The 20152-nt window shown below is 37.2% G+C and overlaps 1 protein-coding gene across 2 annotated transcripts in view; it reads left to right on the forward strand.

Moving 5' to 3' along the window:
* PSD3 (pleckstrin and Sec7 domain containing 3) overlaps positions 1-20152 on the forward strand; it is a 536900-nt gene that overhangs the window by 364386 nt on the left and 152362 nt on the right. The window contains exon 8 of one of the 2 annotated variants that reach the window (XM_080796196.1): positions 14425-14941. The exons of the other annotated variant lie outside the window; for it this stretch is intronic. Coding sequence (XP_080652322.1) covers positions 14425-14500 — 76 coding nt within the window. The 3' untranslated portion in view covers positions 14501-14941. Of the gene's footprint in view, positions 1-14424; positions 14942-20152 lie in introns of those variants that run through there. 2 annotated transcript variants of the gene reach the window in all.

Consider the following 20152-nt stretch of genomic DNA (forward strand, 5'->3'; position numbering starts at 1 on the left):
AACAGTATGATACTGGCATAAAAACAAAGAGATCATTGCAACAGAACTGACAGGCCAGAAATAAACCCTAGCATATATGGTCAACCTAATATTAGACAAGGGAGCCAATAATTCTCAATGGAGAAAAGACAGTCTCAAATAAATGGTGCTGGGAGAATTGGATATTCATGTTTAAAAAAATGAATTTTTTTTAATTTTTAATATTATTATTTTATTTTACACCACTCATGAAAACCAAGTTGGTATGGATTGAAGAGTTGAACGTCAGATCTGAAACCATGAAACTACCAGAAGAAACATAAGACTAAAGATCCTTGGCATGGATCTTGCCAATGATTTTTTTCTATTTGACACTGAAAGCACAAGCAACAAAATAAAAAATAAACAAGTGGAACTGCATCAAACTGGAAAGCTTCTGCAAAGCAAGAGAAACAAGTGAAAGGGTAACCTGCAGAATGAGAAAAATGTTTCAAACCATGTTTCTGATTAGAGGCTAACAGCCGAAATATATAAAGGACTCCTACAACTCAATAGCCAAAAAACCCCCAAAATAAAAACAAAACAAAACAAAACAAAAAAAAAACCCAACAACAAACCTAATTAAAATGGGCAAAAGACCCGAATAGACATTTTTTCCAAAGATACACAAAACACCAACAGGTACATGAAAATGCTGATCACTAGTCATTATGGAAATGCAAATCAAACCACTTTGAGATACAACTTCATTCCTCTTAGGATAGCCATGATAAAAAGACAAAAAATAACAAATGCTGGCAAGAATGTGGTAAAAAGGGAATCCTTACACACTGTTAGTGGAATTGTAAACTGGTACAGCCAATCTGAAAAACAGTATGGAGGATCCTCAAAAAATGGAAACTAGAACTGTTATATAATTCAGCAGTTTCACTTCTGGAAATATATACAAAGTAAATGAAAACACTAACTTGAAAAGATATCTGCACCCCCACCCCCATGTTTGCTGCAGCATTATTTGCAATACCAAAGAAGTAGAAGTAACCTAAGTGTTCATCAATAAATGAATAGAAAGAAACTGTGATACACATAGACAAAGGGATATTATTCAGCCATTTAAAAAAAAATGAGGAAATCATGCCATTTGTAACAACATGGATGGACCTTGAAGGCAATTATGCCAAGTGAAATAAGTCAGAGAAAAACAAATACTATATGGTTTCATTTATGTGTTGAATCTTAAAAAAAAAAAAAAAAAAAAAGTCAAACTCAGGAAAGAGATCAGATTTGTGGTTACCAGCCAGAGGTGAGGGTGGGGTGGGTGGAAGGGAATTGGAGATTGGTGGTCAAAGATAAAAACTTCCAGTTACAAGATAAGTAAGTACTTAGGGATTTAATATATTGCATAATGAGTGTAGTTAACACTGCTATATGATATATGTGAAAATCGTTAGAAGAGTAAATGCTGATGTGCCTGGGTGGCACAGTTAGTTAAGCATCTGCCTTCGGTTCAGGTCATGATCCTGGGGCTCTGTGATGGAGCCCTGCTTTGACCTCCCTATTAAGTGAAAAGTCAGCATCTCCCTCCCCCACTCTTCTGCTTGTGTTCCTTCTCTTGCTGTCTCTGTCTCTGTCAAATAAATAAAATCTTTAAAAAATTAAAAAAAAAGTAAATACTAAGTTCTCATAAAAAGAAAATTTTTTTTCTTTTTTCTTTTTTGCTTTCTCTTTATATAAGATGATGGTTGCTTAGTTGCTAACTAAGCTTGTTGTGGTTATCATCTTAGACTATATGTAAGTCAAACTATTAAGCTGTATTTCTTGAACTTACACAGTGATATATGTCAGTTATATTTCAGTAAAACATAGGGAAAACAGTAAAGGAGAAATATGTTTTCATACGAATATTGAGGAAATTTTCCAGTAGAACTGCCTTAAAAGAATTGTTAAGAGAAGTTCTTGAGGGAGAAGGAAAATGATATAGGTAAGAATCTCAGCTCTACATAAAGAAAGGAAGTGTATCATAAGAGGAGTAAGTCAATGTAAAATTTTTTTTTTAATTTTTCTTCTTCTTAGCATATTTGATAAGTTTGTTCAAAATAATAGGAACAATTACTTGACTATGTATTTTGCATATATGCATATTTATACATGTATACATGTATACTTGGATGTAAGTGATATGAATTATAGCAATGTTACAAAGAACAGGAGACTGGAATTTGATGGTTTCTGGGGTTTTTTTTTTTTTTCAAGTTGAAGGACTCAACACTTTCTTCTTTTTTTTAATTTATTTTAATAAACATATAATGTATTTTTATCCCCAGGGGTACAGGTCTGTGAATCGCCAGGTTTACACATTTCACAGCACTCATCATAGCACATACCCTCCCCAAAGTCCATTTCCCCACCACCCTCTCCCGTCGCCCCTCCCCCCCAGTAACCCTCAGTCTGTTTCCTGAGATTGAGTCTTTTATGGTTTGTCTCCCTCCCAATCCCATCTTTTCATTTTTTCTTTTCCTACCTCCCCCAACCCCCCCCGCCTTGCATCTGCACTTCCTCATATCAAAGAGATCATATGATAGTTGTCTTTCTCCGATTGACTTATTTCGCTAAGCATGATACCCTCTAGTTCCATCCACGTCGTCGCAAATGGCAAGATTTCATGTCTTTTGATGGCTGCATAGTATTCCATTGTGTATATATACCACATCTTCTTTATCCATTCATGTGTTGATGGACATCTAGGTTCTTTCCATAGTTTGGCTATTGTGGACATTGCTGCTGTAAACATTTGAGTGCACGTGCCCCTTCGGAGCACCACGCTTGTATCTTTAGGATATATACCCAGTAGTGCAATTGCTGGGTTGTAGGGTAGCTCTATTTTCAGTTTTTTGAGGAACCTCCACACGGTTTTCCAGAGTGGTTGCACCAGCTTGCATTCCCACCAACAGTGTAGGAGGGTTTCCCTCTCTCCGCATCCTCGCCAGCATCTGTCATTTCTTGACTTGTTAATTTTAGCCATTCTGACTGGTGTGAGGTGGTATCTCATTGTGGTTTTGATTTGTATTTCCCTGATGCCGAGTGATGTGGAGCATTTTTTCATGTGTCTGTTGGCCATCTGGATGTCTTCTCTGCAGAAATGTCTGTTCATGTCCTCTGCCCATTTCTTGATTGGATTATTTGTTCTTTGGGTGTTGAGTTTGCTAAGCTCTTTATAGATTTTGGATACTAGCCCTTTATCTGATATGTCGTTTGCAAATACCTTCTCCCATTCTGTCAGTTGTCTTTTGGTTTTGTTAACTGTTTCCTTTGCTGTGCAAAAGCTTTTGATCTTGATGCAATCCCAATAGTTCATTTTTGCCCTTGCTTCTGTTGCCTTTGGCGATGTTCCTAGGAAGAAGTTGCTGCGGCTGAGGTCAAAGAGGTTGCTGCCTGCGTTCTCCTCAAGGATTTTGATAGATTCCTTTCTCACACTGAGGTCCTTCATCCATTTTGAGTCTATTTTTGTGTGTGGTGTAAGGAAATAGTCCAATTTCATTTTTCTGCATGTGGCTGTCCAGTTTTCCCAGCACCATTTGTTGAAGAGGCTGTCTTTTTTCCATTGGACATTCCTTCCTGCTTTGTCAAAGATTAGTTGACCATAGAGTTGAGGGTCTATTTCTGGGCTCTCTATTCTGTTCCATTGGTCTATATGTCTTTTTTTGTGCTGGTACCATACTGTCTGGATGATGACAGCTTTGTAATAGAGCTTGAAGTCTGGAATTGTGATGTCACCAACTTTGGCTTTCTTTTTCAATATTCCTTTGGTTCTTCGAGGTCTTTTCTGGTTCCATATAAATTTTAGGATTATTTGTTCTATTTCTTTAAAAAAAAATGGATGGGATTTTGATAGGGATTGCATTAAATGTGTAGATTGCTTTAGGTAGCATAGACATTTTCACAATATTTGTTCTTCCAATCCATGAGCATGGAATATTTTTCCATTTCTTTGTGTCTTCCTCAATTTCTTTCATGAGTACTTTATAGTTTTCTGAGTATAGATTCTTTGCCTCTTTGGTTAGATTTATTCCTAGGTATCCTATGGTTTTGGGTGCGATTGTAAATGGGAATGACTCCTCAATTTCTCTTTCTTCTGTCTTGTTGTTAGTGTAAAGAAATGCAACTGATTTCTGTGCATTGACTTTATATCCTGACACTTTACTGAATTCCTGTACAAGTTCTAGCAGTTTTGGAGTGGAGCCTTTTGGGTTTTCCACATATAGTATCATATCATCTGAAAAGAGTGATAGTTTGACTTCTTCTTTGCCAATTTGGATGCCTTTAATTTCTTTTTGTTGTCTGATTGCTGAGGCTAGGACTTCTAGTACTATGTTGAACAGCAGTGGTGATAACGGACATCCCTGCCGTGTTCCTGACCTTAGCGGAAAAGCTTTCAGTTTTTCTCCATTGAGAATGGTATTTGCGGTGGGGTTTTCATAGATAGCTTTGATGATATTGGGGTATGTGCCCTCTATCCCTACACTTTGAAGAGTTTTAATCAGGAAGGGATGCTGCACTTTGTCAAATGCTTTTTCGGCATCTATTGAGAGTATCACATGGTTCTTTTTCTTTCTTTTTTTAATGTATTGTATCACATTGATGGATTTGCGGATGTTGAACCAACCTTGCAGCCCTGGAATAAATCCCACTTGGTCGTGGTGAATAATCCTTTTAATGTACTGTTGGATCCTATTGGCCAGTATTTTGGTGAGAATTTTCGCATCTGTGTTCATCAAGGGTATTGGTCTGTAATTCTCTTTTTTGATGGCATCCTTGTCTGGTTTTGGGATCAAGGTGATGCTGGCCTCATAAAATGAGTTTGGAAGTTTTCCTTCCATTTCTATTTTTTGGAACAGTTTCAGGAGAATAGGAATTAATTCTTCTTTAAATGTTTGGTAGAATTCCCCTGGGAAGCTATCTGGCCCTGGACTTTTGTTTGTTTGGAGATTTTTGATGACTATTTCAATCTCCTTACTGGTTATGGTTCTGTTCAGGTTTTCTATTTCTTCCTGGTTCAGTTGTGGTAGTTTATACGTCTCTAGAAATGTATCCATTTCTTCCAGATTGTCAAATTTGTTGGCGTAGAGTTGCTCGTAGTATGTTCTTATAATTGTTTGTATTTCTTTGGTATTGGTTGTGATCTCTCCTCTTTCATTCATGATTTTATTTATTTGCATCCTTTCTCTTTTCTTTTCGATAAGTCTGGCCAGGGGTTTATCAGTCTTATTAATTCTTTCAAAGAACCAGCTCCTACTACTGTTGATTTGTTCTATTGTTTTTTTGGTTTCTATTTCATTGATTTCTGCTCTGATCTTTATGATTTCTCTTCTCCTGCTGGGTTTAGGCTTTCTTTGTTGTTCTTTCTCTAGCTCCTTTAGGGGTAGGGTTTGGTTGTGTATTTGAGACCTTTCTTGTTTCTTGAGAAAGGCTTGCACCGCTATATATTTTCCTCTCAGGACTGCCTTTGTTTTGTCCCACAGATTTTGAACCGTTGTGTTTTCATTATCATTTGTTTCCATGAATTTTTTCAATTCTTCTCTAATTTCCTGGTTGACCCATTCATTCTTTAGAAGGATGCTGTTCAGTCTCCATGTATTTGGGTTCTTTCCCAATTTCCTCTTGTGATTGAGTTCTAGCTTCAGAGCATTGTGGTCTGAAAGTATGCCCGGAATGATCCCAGTCTTTTGATACTGGTTGAGACCTGATTTATGACCCAGGATGTGATCTATTCTGGAGAATGTTCCATGTGCGCTAGAGAAGAATGTATATTCAGTTGCTTTGGGATGGAATGTTCTGAATATATCTGTGATGTTCATCTGGTCCAGTGTGTCATTTAAGGCCTTTATTTCCTTGTTGATCTTTTGCTTAGATGATCTGTCCATTTCAGTGAGAGGAGTGTTAAAGTACCCTACTATTATTGTATTACTGTCAATTTATTTCTTTGATTTTGTTATTAATTGGCTTATATAGTTGGCTGTTCCCATGTTAGTTATTGTTAGATATTTATTAGATATTGTTAGATATGTTAGATATTTAAGATTGTTAGGTCTTCTTGTTGGACAGACCCTTTGAGTATGATGTAGTGTCCTTCCTCATCTCTTATTATAGTCTTTGGCTTAAAATCTAATTGATCTGATATAATGATTGCCACCCCAGCTTTCTTCTGATGTCCATTAGCATGGTACCTTGTTTTCCACCCCCTCACTTTAAATCTGGAGGTGTCTTCGGGTCTAAAATGAGTTTCTTGTAGGCAGCATATTGATGGGTTTTGTTTTTTTATCCATTCTGATACCCTGTGTCTTTTGATTGGGGCATTTAGCCCATTAACATTCGGGTAACTATTGAGAGATATGAATTTATTGCCATTGTATTGCCTGTAAGGTGACTGTTACTGTATATTGTCTCTGTTTCTTTCTGATCTATTCCTTTTAGGGTCTCTCTTTGCTTAGAGGACCCCTTTCAATATTTCCTGTAGAGCTGGTTTGGTGTTTGCAAATTCTTTTAGCTTTTATGTGTCCTGGAAGCTCTTTATCTCTCCTCCTATTTTCAATGATAGCCTAGCCGGATATAGTATTCTTGGCTGCGTGTTTCTCTCGTTTATTGCTCTGAATATATCATGCCAGTTCTTTCTGGCCTGCCAGGTCTCTGTGGATAGGTCCGCTGCCAATCTAATGTTTTTACCCTTGTATGTAACAGACTTCTTTTCCCGGGCCGCTTTCAGGATTTTCTCTTTGTCGCTAAGACTTGTAAATTTTACTATCAGGTGACGAGGTGTGGACCTATTTTTATTGATTTTGAGGGGCGTTCTTAGCATCTCCTGGATTTTGATGTTTGTTCCCTTTGCCATATTAGGGAAATTCTCTCCAATAATTGTCTCCAATATACCTTCTGCTCCCCTCTCTCTTTCTTCTTCTTCTGGAATCCCAATTATTCTAATGTTGTGTCTTCTTATGGTGTCGCTTATCTTCGAATTCTCTCCTCGTGGTCCAGTATTTGTTTGTCTCTCTTTTGCTCAGCTTCTTTATTCTCTGTCATTTGGTCTTCTATGTCACTAATTCATTCTTCTGCCTCATTTATCCTAGCAGTGAGACCTTCCATTTTTGATTGCACCTCATTTGATTTCAATTTGGTTAGATTTTAGTTCTTTTATTTCTCCAGAAAGGGCTTTTATCTCTCCGGAGAGGGTTTCTCTAATATCTTCTATGCCTTTTTTCGAGCCCGGCTAGAACCTTGAGAAGAACCTAGGCTAGAACCTTGGCTAGAACCTAGAGTTTGTCATTCTGAACTCTAAATCTGTGATATTACCAATGTCCATATTGATTAGGTCCCCAGCCTTCGGTACTGCCTCTTGTTCTTTTTTTTGTGGTGAGTTTTTCCACCTTGTCATTTTGTCCAGATAAGATTTGCTTTCTCCTCCTCTAGAATTCCGATGTTCTTGGTGAGTGAAGTTGGTCTTGGCTGGGTTTCTTGTTGATTTACTGGGGGAGCAGCCTGTTGTAGTGATTCTCAAGTGTCTTTGCCCCAGGCGGAATTGCACCGCTCTTACCAGGGGCCGGGCTAAGTAATCCGCTCGGGTTTGCTTTCGGGAGCTTTTGTTCCCTGAGCGCTTTCCGTAGAGTTCCGGAGGACGGGAATGAAGATGGCGACCTCCCAATCTCTCGGCCCAGAGGAGCCTAGAGCTTGGGGTTCCACTCCTCAGTGCGCCCTCAGAGAATAGCGCCCAACCGCCCCGCCTGCCTGGCCTGTGGTCACGTCGGTAGGAAAGCAGTCTTTTGCTGGCACTTGGAGAAATGCGCCCGGTCGCTTCTGTCTCTGTGGCCTCCGGCCGCGCTCCGAGCCCACCCAGCCTGTGACCGGCTCAAGGTAACCATGGGCTGAGATCTCACTCCTCGGCTTTGTCGCTGTAGCCGGCTTCCCCGCTCTAATACCTGTAAGCTCTGCAGCAGTCAGACACCCCCTATCCTTCTGTGACCCCGCGGGACCTGGGGTTACGCTGACCCCGCCTGGGCTTCTCCCCGGTTTAGCCTCTGGACCGATGTCCCTCTGTGGAGCAGACTTTTAAAAGTCCCGATTTTGTGCTCCATTGCTCCGCCGCTTGCCAGGAGCCGGCCCCTCCCGCCGCGGTCTGTCTTCCCTTTGCTTTGGATTCTCTTCTCCATGGGTCCTACCTTTCAGAAAGTGGTCGATTTTCTGTTTCTAGAATTGTTGCTCTTCTTTTCGATTTCCCGTTGGATTTGTAGGTGTTCACAATGGTTAGATAAGCTATCTAGCTGATCTCCTGCTACCCGATGTCGTCTCAGCCTGCTACTTCTCCGCCATCTTGACTCCAAGCCCCCTGGTTTCTGTTTTTTGTAAAGTACTTGCACTACCTCTGAAATGTTATTTGAATGTAGATTTGGATTAGTTGTAAAAGTATATTGCAAACTTACGGCAACTACTAGAAAACATTAAAAAATATAACATACTGAGAAATAAGGAAAACGGAATCGTATACGCTGCTCAGTTAAAATCACCAAAAGACAGGAAAAGGGAGAAGACAAAAACAGGAATGAATAACAAGAACAATGAATAGAAAACGGTAACAAACATGGTAGCTATTAATCCAGCTATATCATTAAATGTCAGTGGCCTAAATACACAGAAGACAAATTGTCAGAGTGGATCAAACAGAGAGAAATTTTTAGCATAAATGCTTATATTAAAAAAGAAGAAAGTTCTCAATTCAAAACCTAGTTTTATACCTTAAAGAACTAGTAAAAAGAAACCAGCAGAAAGAATTAAGATACTTTATTGCAGAGATATAAAATAGGAAATATCAAAATATTAGAAAAAAGTCAATGAAATAAGGCGTCTTTTGAAAAATTTAACAAATTTGACAAATCCCTAGCTAGGTTGAGGGAAATGGAGAAGACTCAAATAATTAAAATTAGAAATGAAAGAGGGAATGTTACTACTTTTAACTGATTTAACTGAAATATTTAACTGAAATAACTGAAATAAAAAGGTTTATAAAAAGAGTACTGTGAACAACTATACACTGAATAACCTGTATGACAAATGAACAATTTTTAGAAACAAACAAGCTGCCAAGACTGAATCACGCAGAAATACAAAGTCTGACAGACTGATAGGAGACTTAATCAGTAATAATAAACCTTCCAGTGAAGAAAACCCGAGAACCATATAGGCTTACTAGAGAATTCTATCAAAACTTCAAAAAGAATTAAGGCCAGTCCTGCTAAGACAAAACTGAGGTGGAGGGAACACTTCCAAACTCATTCTGAGGCAAGTAATACACCAGTACCAAAGCCAAACTAAGATACTCACAAAATTACAGAACAATATCTCTTAGGAATATTGATGCAAAAATCCTCCACAAAACACTAGCAAAGTAAATTTGTTATGCCACATTAACAGAACAAAGAAGCTAATCCACATGAATATTTCAATTGATGCAGAAAAATCATTTGAAAAAATGAAAAACTCTCAGGATAGAAGCACTCAACAAATCGAGGATAGAAGGAAAATACCTCAACATTTATGTTTGAAAGACTTAGAGCTAACATCATACTCAATGGTGAAAGACTGAAAGCTTTTCCTCTAATATCAGGAACAAAAGAAAGATGCTTACTCTCACCACTTCTTTTCAACATAGTACTAGAAGTCATAGTAAGAGTGTTATGGACTAAATTGTGTTTCCTTTGTATTCATATGTTGATGCCCTAATCCTTACTGTGACTATTTGGAAAAAGGGCCTTTAAAGATGTTACTAAGGTTAAATGAAATCATAAGGGTGGATCCTAATCCAATATGACTGGTATCCTTAAAAGAAGAGACACCAGGGGACGCCTGGGTGGCTCAGTGGGTTAAAGCCTCTGCCTTCTGCTCAGGTCATGATCCCAGAGTCCTGGGATCAAGCCCCGCATCAGACTCTCTGCTTAGCGCAGAGCCTGCTTCCTCCTCTCTCTCTGCCTGCCTCTCTGCCTACTTGTGATCTCTCTCTCTGTCAAATAAGTAAATAAAATCTTAAAAAAAAAAAAAAGAAGAAGAAGAAGAAGAAGAAGAGACACCAGAGTTGCACACACACTGAGAAAAGGCCATGTGAGGACACTAATAAAACCACTATCTACAAACCATGGAGAGATGCCTCAGTTGAAACAAAACTGGCCAGCATTTTGACTGTGGATTTTAACCCTCCAGAACTGTGAGAGAAAACTGTTTAATTTTTAAGATATTATCTACTATACAATTTTCTAAAGCAATTTGAATAGTGAAAATGTTTCAGCACTGAAAATGGTGGTTGAAAGTAACAAAGACAAATAAATGGAAGAACATCTTGCTTTCTTGGGTTGGGAGACTTAAATTATTGTTAAGGCATCAGTTCTGCCTATAGCAACTGCAGGTTCAGTGTGGTTCTCAGAAGATTCCTAAGTGACTTTTTTGTTGTTTTGCAAAAACAGAAACCTATTCTGAAATTCATAGGAAATTTGAAGGAGCCCCAGATGGCCAAAACATTTTTTTTAAGATTTTATTTATTTATTTGACACATAGAGAGAGATAGTGAGAGAGGGAACTGCATGCAGAGGGAGAGGGAGAAGCAGGCTCTCTGCCAAGCAAGGAGCCCAGCTCGGGACTCGATCCCAGGACCCTGGATTCATGACGTGAGCTGAAGGCAGATGCTTAACTAACTGTGCCACTCAGGTGCCCCTAGCCAAAACAATCTGGGAAAAAAAAAAAAAAAAGTTGGAATAAAAAATACAAAAAAAAAGAAAAAAAATGTTTGGGGTGACTGGTTGGCTCAGTCGATTAAGTAGCTGCCTTTGGCTCTGGTCATAATGTCAGAGTCCTGGGATTAAGCCCTGCATCAGGCTCTCTGCTCAGTAGGGAGTCTGCTTCTCCCTCTCCCTCCGACCCTCCCTCCCTCCTCAGGCTCTCACTGGCTCTCTCTCTGTTTCTCAAATAAATAAATAAATAATTAAAAAAAAAAATAAAGAGGGCACCTGGTTAGCTCAGTTGATTGGCATCTTGCCTTTAGCTTGGTCCACATTGGACCCCCTGCAGGGAGTCTGTTTCTCCCTCTCACCCACTGTGCTCTCTCTCTTAAATACATAAATACATAAAATACATAAAATCCTTAAAAAGAAAAGAACAAAGTTGGAGGCCTCACACTTAATGATTTCAAAACTTAATTACAAAGCCATAGTAATCAAAATGGTGGAGTCAGTACTGACAAAAAAATACAAAGACCAGTGGAATAGAATGGAGAGCCAGAAATAAACCATTCCATATTGTGGTCAGACGATTTTTAGAAAGTTGTCATGACCATTCAAATGAGGAAAGGACACTTTTCAACAATTGGTATTTGGAAAACTGGACTCACACATGAGGAAAAAAATGAAGTTGAACCCTTATCTTACACCGTATATGGTAATTACCTTAAAGTGGATCAAAGTCCTAAATGTTCGAGCTAAAAATATAAAACTTTTAGAAGGAACATGAGGGGAAGAACTTCAGACATTGAATTTGGCAATGATTTTTTGGGTATAACACCTAAAATACAGGAAACAAAAGAATTGTTAGATAGTTGGGTTTCATCAAAATTAAAAAATTTTGTGCATCAAAGGAATTATCAACAGAGTGAAAAGGTAACCCATGGAATGGACAAATTATCTGCAAATCACTCATTTGATGGGGGATTAGCATCCAGAATATATGAAGGATGATACTTCAACAGTTAACAAAAACAAAACATTCCCTTGAATAGATAATTTTCCAAAGAAGATAAGCAAATGATCCATAAGTATATGAAAAGATGCTCAACATCACTAATCAGTTAGGAAATACAAATCAAAATCACAGTGAGATACCACCTTATACTTGTTAAGAGGGCTATTATCAAATCAAAGTAAGTGTTAGCAAACATGTGGAGTATAGGAACTCTGTACCATCTGAGAGAGTGTAAAATGGCATAGCCATCTATGGCAAGCAATTCCTCAAAAAGTTTTAAAAAAAACAAAAAACAAAAAAACAAAACAAAAAAAAAAAAAACAACAACTATATGTTCCAGCAATTGTACTTCTGAGCATATCCCCAAAGTAATTTTTTTTTAATTCTTTAACTTCAATTTAATTAACATATACTATATTATTACTTTCTGGGATAAAATTTAGTGATTCATCAGTTGCATATAACACCCAGTGCTCATTACATCAAGTGCCTTCCTTAATATCCATCACCTAATTACTCCTTCCCCCCACCCGTCTCCCCTCTAGCAACCTTCAGGTTGTTTCCTAGAATTAAGGGTCTCTTATGGTTTGCCTCCCTTTTTATCATCATCTTATTTTGTTTTTCTTCCCCTTACTCTATGTTCATCTGTTTCATTTCTTAAATTCCCACATATGAGTGAAGTCCTATGGCATTGTCTCTCTCAGACTGACTTATTTCACTTAGCACAATACTCTAGCTCTATCCGCATTGTTGCAAATCGCAAAGTTTTATCCTTTCTGATGGCTGAGTGATATTCCATTGTTTATCTATACCACTTCTTTATCCATTCATCTGTCAGTGGACATTTGGGCTCTTTCCATGTTTTGGCTATTGTGGATATTCCTGCTATATGAACATTGGGATGCTTGTACCCCTTTGAATCACTGTGTTGTATCCTTTGGATAAATACCTCGATGTGCAATTGCTGGGTCATAGGGTAGCTCTGTTTTCCCCAAAGTAATTGATATTAATTAGATATTCTTAGCAATATTATTCAGAGTTGCCAAAGTATGGAATCAACATAAGTGACCCTTGATGGATGAATGCTTAAACAAAATGGATAAACACATACACGTACATACATACATACATACACACAAAGGAATATTAGTCTTTAAAAGGAAGAAAATTCTGAAACATGGTCCAACATGGATGAACCTTTAGGAAATTCATGATTTACAGTTGAGCTTTAGAAAGAACATAGAAGTTAGAAAGGTTATCTGCTCTCAGCACAAGAGCTTTCATCATTCTTTTTTTTTTTTTTTTAGAAATTTTGTCATTTTTGAAATAAACTGCACCAAGTAGTGGACTTAGACCACCTGATTAGTTTATATACTTGATTACTGAGAGAATAGATTCATGTGAGGAATGTGGGGATTGTGTAGGTTGTTAGGTTTTGAGATGCCTGGAATCTTAGTAGAAAATACTACACCATGAGTCTTTTTAAAAATACTCAGGTTTGAGTAATTCTTTTCACAATTAAGACGGAGAGCCTTGTTGTGTCTCCTCCATTTTACTTTAACAAAGTATCATTGTCCTGAAAATTTCTCAGTGGTTCAGGATACACAAAAAAGTCTTAGTTAGATGGGCTATTTTCGATAGACATGAGCTAACTTTATTTATAGAATTATTTTTAACAAAATGTTAATTTGTATCTACTCCCGTATACAGTAGAAATAATTTCCCTTATGGGGAAGTGCTGGCATTTATGATAAACTGTAAAAACAATGAAACCCTACAGTGATGCAGTCAGGAATCGAGGTATAAAATGATTGGTTCCTATTCTGTGCCAATTCCATGTCTCAAAGGAAGCCTGGCACAGGTTCTTCTGGGTACTAGGGAGATATGGATAGAAGGGTAGGAATAATAGAGAAAGAGGTATACTGCAGGGGTGGAGGGGTGGCTTGTAGGGAAGGAGAAGGTCCTCACATTATTATCTGACAGAGCTTCCATCCCAGAAGTCCCAGCAGCACAGACCCATGTATATTTAAGCCCCCAAAATAACCTCCACCAGATGGAGCCAGTCTGCATCTCAGACTAAAGTAGGTTTTTACTTTCAAAGCTTGACAAGATCATTAATTTAAAATGTCAAGAATACTTGTTTTGCAAGGTTGAATATTTTCAGCTTTCATTTTCAGGGTTTTACATTTCTTTATTATTGTCCTATTGTTTTTAATATTCAAATATCATAAAATATTTAAGCTGCTCTAACAACAGACCTGCTTAAAAGAAATCTAATGGATGCCACATATGTAACTTTAAAATTTTTCATCCCATATACTAGAATAAGAAATCAGTGAGATTAATTTCATAATGTATTTTTAAATTTAATCCAGTGTATATAGAATATTATTTCAGTATGAAAACAAAACAAAACAAAAAAACCTACTGAAACATTTCCTCCCCTTTTTTGTACTGAGTCTTTTGAAATCTGTTATATATTTTTTCACTTACTGCACATCTCAGTTTGGATTACCCACATTTCCAGTTCTCAAATGCTATATTTGGCCTTGGCTACCATATTAAACATTGTAACTCTATAAGCTTTTTTTGGTTGATGTTTATATAGAGAAAAATCATAATTGCATCCCCAAACTCAGTACTTTATTTTTCCTAAGATTTTATTTATTTATCTGACAGAGAAAGAGCACAAGAAGGCAGAGCGGCAGGCATAAGGAGAGGGAGAAGCAGGCTGCCTGCTGAGCAGAGAGCCTGATGCAAGGCTCAGTCCCGGACCCCCAGGATCATGACGCAAGCCAAAGGCAGACGCTTAACCGACTGAGTCACCCAGGTGCCCCTCCATACGACATTTTAAATAATACATGTGGGAAGTCTCAAATAACATTACAGTTAAAGGTCAGCCATGTAGTTATTTTGGAAACTGTGTCCAGTTGTCAGCAAAGAATTTTCTTGGACTAAGATGTTGCTGGTGCAAAGAGACCCAAGACACATAAAAAGGATTTGTTTGTTTAAAAACGTGATTATTAGGGTGCCTGGGTGGCTCAGTTGGTTATGTGCCTGACTGTTGGTTTCCACTTGGGTGTTGTGGGATTCAGCCCCAAGTCTGGCTCCGCACTGGCCGAGGAGTCTACTTGAGATTCTACACCACCCCCTCGACCCTCCCACCAGTAATGTACATGCTGTCTCTCTTTCTCTCAAATAAATAAATAAAATCTAAAAACACAGTTGTTTGGTGATATGGAAGCAATATTTTAAGCACCTTATATCTTATGTGATTACTGTGTTTATATATAGTCATTTTTTTGTGCTTTAGACACTTCTTAGGAAATTATTTGAGATTGACATGTACTACACTATTATCACTTTTTTCTCTTGCAAGGACTAGCAAGTGAATCCCTGTTTTGCATTTTTTGACCAAACATTGATTTTCAGAAATGAATTAGTTGCATTAAGTGGGACATGACTTTGATGCTAACTCACTCTTGAGTACCGTGCTTTTCAAATTTTTTGTGTTGACTGAAGTTGAAGACTTTTTCATAGTTCTTCAGGATTTTAAAAGATTGATTCTACATTCATTTTAAAATGTGTTTCTAACTTTTCAGCTTTTAGTACATGTAAGGTACTTTTAGTACTTTACATGTACTAAATTTTTATACATTCATACATTATCATCTTGATTTCTCTTATATGTCTCAGAATAATGTTCTACTGTTATTTCACTTTTCTATTAAAAAATATTCTGTTTATAAAGTAGGCAGCTTAAAAAGTTTTATCATTTATGCCACTTTTTTATATGAATCAGAATTTTAGAATTTTTACAAAACTGTAACCATCCGAAGTACAAAATTAGGCAGAATGCTGAGGCTAACTACACTGATACGCAGTTCAAGTTTTATACATTGTGTGTTTGTAAAAAAACCATACCAAAAAATACCTCCAAAATTTACAAAGTTCCACCTTTCCAATTGATATGCTTTATAATATATATTATACATTAAAATTTATAATGCAGAATTATGCTTCATCAAGTTCATACTCAGATTTTGTTTAGTTTGCTCCCTCTAAAAGATTAATCTGCTTAAAAAACAAGCTTGGAAACAATGTATATAGTAGTGTTTCTTATAGCTCCTTATATCTAAAATAATTAACATAATTACCAGGATAATCATTCTGGTTTTTTCTACTCACAACTGAAACCCCCCCAAAATTAGTTATGCCCAAATATTTAGGACAGATTTATGAATAAATTTTGAAGTCATGCAGTTAACAGTCTATTAATTCTTATTTAATCTATGTCCTATCTTTCTCCTTCAAAATGAGAAAATAGTACTTTGAGTATGATCATCTTAAAATACCACTGCATGAATAAAGAAAAACTGTAACATTTACTATTATTTTTGTCTCGGACTTAATAATTTAAAACAATCAAAATTGCTTTAGAAATAACCATGTGTGTCATGTGCTTTCTTTTAGAAATGTGCTTATTCACACTAAAAATATATTTAATATTATCAAAATTTCAAAATTTATATTTCTGTTGACTACCAAATGTAATAGTATAGAATAGTGTGAGAAAACTAAGTCTGATTTTTTTTAAGATTATATTTATTTATTTGACAGACAGAGATCACAAGTAGGCAGAGAAGCAGGCAGAGAGAGAGAAATCAGGCTCCCCGCTGAGCAGAGAGCCAGATGTAGGACTCGATCCCAGGACCTTTGGATCATACTAAGTCTGATTTTTTTTTTTTTAAGATTTTATTTATTTACTTGACGGAGATCACAAGTAGGCAGAGAAGCAGGCAGAGAGAGAGAGGAGGAAGCAGGCTCCCTGCTGAGCAAAGAGCCCAACGTGGGGCTCGATCCCAGGACCCTGGGATCATGGCCTGAGCCGAAGGCAGAAGCTTTAACCCACTGAGCCACCCAGGTGCCTGCTAAGTCTGATTTTTATAAGCACTTTGTAAATAGGTGAAATTTGAAAGGAGATAAAATTTTTTCAGGTAGATGTATTTTGGCTTGCTCACATCAGAATTTACTTTGTATCATCAGTTACACAAACAAAAAATTATGTAGGATACTACACAGAATGAGTGATATTTGGCAAGCAATATTTGACTTTTGAATCTGTAATTCTTTTTTTTAATACAGGAGATTACTTTTTGTTTTTCAAACGAACCCAAATTTATATCTTACCAATATTAAATCTGAATAGTAACAGTAGTGTAATCTATTTGAATAGTAGGAATTTTCCTTCTGGATTGATTCGAGCCTATGAAAGACCTGTTAAACTATTTTTATTTTATTATCATGATGGTGTTTACAGACACCATCTCATTACAAAAATTTCTCATTACAAAAATAAAACCTAGAAACTAGAAGTTACCCAGATATCTCTCAAAGAGAAATAAAAAAAATATCTTGAGACACATGAAAATGGAAGTACAACATATCAAACCTTATGGGATGCATGAAAAGCAATTCTCAGGGGGAAGCCTATAGCAATAAATGCAAATGTCTACATTAAGTAAAAGGTAGGATCTTAAATAAACAACCCAATTTTATACTTCAAGGAATTAGAAAAAGAAGCATAAACCAAACCCCAAATTAGAAAAAAAGGGAAATAACAAAGTCCAGAGTGGAAACAAATAGTCAAAAATGGACAGTAGAAAAGATCAATGAAACAAAAGAGCTCAATTTTTGAAAAAGTAAACAAAATAGACAAACAGATTTAAGAAAAAAAGAGGACTCAAATAATTAAAATTAGAAATGAAGCAGACATTACAACTGATATCACAGAAAATAGTCATTCATAAAAGACATATGCCAATAATCATAAAAGACATATGCCAAACAATCTAAATGCTCCCATAAAATGGCTTAGAGTTACAGACTGGATAAAATGACAGGACCCGTCCATATGCTGTCTACAAGAGATGCATTTGGAACCTGAAGATGCATCCAGACTGAAAGTGACGGGATGGAGAACCATCATTCATGTCAACGGGCCTCAAAAGAAAGCTGGGGTAGCAATTCTCATATCAGATGAATTAGATTTTGAGCTAAAGACGGTATTCAGAGATACAGAAGGACACTACATCATTCTTAAAGGGTCTATCCAACAAGAAGATCTAACAATTGTAAATATTTATGCCACCCACATGGGAGGAGCCAACTCAAAATACAGAGTCATGTTGATACGAATACATTAAGTAGGGGATCTTAACACACCACTCTCTGCAATAGACAGATCATCCAAGCAGAAAATCAACAAAGAAACAAGAGCTGTGAATGACACATTGGACCAGATGGACCTGATAGATATATACAGAACGTTCCACCCTAAATAGCAGAATACTCATTCTTCTCGAGCACACATGGAACTTTCTTCATTATAGACCACGTACTGGGTCACAAATCAGGGCTTAATCGATACCAACAGATTGAGATTATTCCCTGCATGTTCTCAGACCACAGTGCTTTGAAACTGAAACTCAACCACAAGAAAAAGTTTGGAAGGAATTCAAACATTTGAAAGCTAAAGACCAGCCTGCTCAAGAATGTTTGGATCAATCAGGAAATTAAGGAAGAACTTAAACAATTCATGGAAACCAATGAGAACGAAGACACATCAGTCCAAAACCTATGGGATATGGGAAAGGTGGTCCTAAGGGGGAAATACATAGCCATCCAAGCCTCACTCAAAAAAATTGAAAAATCTCGGATTCACCAACTCTCTTTACACCCTAAGGAACTGGAAAATCAACAACAAATTAAGCCAACCCAGTGCACAAGAAGGGAAATAATTAAGATTAGAGCAGAGATCAATGAATTAGAAGCTGGTTCTTTGAAAGAATTAATAAGATCGATAAACCACTGGCCAAACTAATCCAAAAGAAAAGAGAGAGGACCCAAAATAATAAAATTATGAAAGAAAAGGGAGATGATGCCTGGGTGGCTCAGTTGGTTGGGTGACTGCCGTCGGCTCATGTCATGATCCTGGAGTCCTGGGATTGAGTCCCACTTCGGGCTTCCTGCTCGGCGGGTAGTCTGCTTCTCCTTCTGACCCTACCCTCTCTCGTGCTCTCTCTCTCTCTCTCTCTCTCTCTCTCATTATCTCTCTCTCAAGTAAATAAAATCTTTTTTTAAAAAAGTAGAGAGATCATGACTAACACCAAGGAAATAGAAACAATCATCAGAAATTATCATCAACAAAAAAATTATTATCAAAAGCTATATGCCAATAAGTTAAACAACCCAGAAGAAATGGATGCATTCCTGGAATCCTATAAACTTCCAAGGCTGAAACAGGAAGAAATTGACAACCTGAATAGACTGATATCTAGTAATGAGATTGAAGCAGTGATCAAAAACCTCCCAAAAAACAAGAGCCCAGGACCTGACTGATTCCTTGGGGAATTCTGCCAAACATTCAAAGAAGAAATAATACCTATTCAGGGGCGCCTGGGTAGCTCAGTCGTTAAGCATCTGCCTTCGGCTCCAATCATGATCCAAGTGTCCTGGGATCAAGCCCCACATCGGGCTCCCTGCTCAGCGAGGAGCCTGCTTCTCCCTCTCCCACTCCCCCTGCTTACATACCCTCTCTCACTATCTCTCTCTCTCTCTGTGTCAAATACATAAAATCTTAAAAAAAAAAAAAAAAAGGAAATAATATCTATTCTCCTGAAGCTGTTTCAAAAAAATAGAAACAGAAGAAAAACTTCCATTTTCTTTCTGTGAAGCTAGCATTACCTTGATCGCCAAACCAGGCCAAAGACCCCATCAAAAAGGAGAATTTCAGACCAGTATCCCTGATGAATATGGGTGCCAAGATTCTCAACAAGATCCTAGCTAATAGGATCCAACAGTACATTAAAAAGATTATCCACCATGATCAGGTGGGATTTTTCCCTGGGAAACTGGACAACATAAAAAAGAATCAGTTCCTGGATATGAACACCCTACCAAGACTAAATCATGAAAAAACAGAAAAACTGAACAGATGAATTACTAATAAGGAGATTGAATCAACAATCAAATACCTCCCCAAAAAATAAAAATCCAAGACCTGATGATTTCACTGGTGAATTCTACCAAGCTTCAAAGAATAAATGCCAATCCTTCTCAAACTATTCACAAAAAAAAAAAAAAAAAAAAAAAAAAAGGTGGGAACACTTTCAAATTACATAACCCTGATAGCAAAGCCAGGCAAGGATACAGAAAAAAAGGCCAAATCCTTGATGAACATAGATGCAAAAGATCCTCAATAAAATATTGGCAAACCAAATGCAGCAACATTTTGAAAAGATCATACTCCATGATCAGATGGGTTTTATTCCAGAGATGCAGGCAGGGGTGGTTCAACATCTGCAAATCAATAAATGTGATGTACCACATGATCAAAATGAAGTAT

The sequence above is a fragment of the Martes martes genome (assembly GCF_963455335.1).
Source record: "Martes martes genome assembly, chromosome: 2".
Taxonomy (NCBI): domain Eukaryota; kingdom Metazoa; phylum Chordata; class Mammalia; order Carnivora; family Mustelidae; genus Martes; species Martes martes.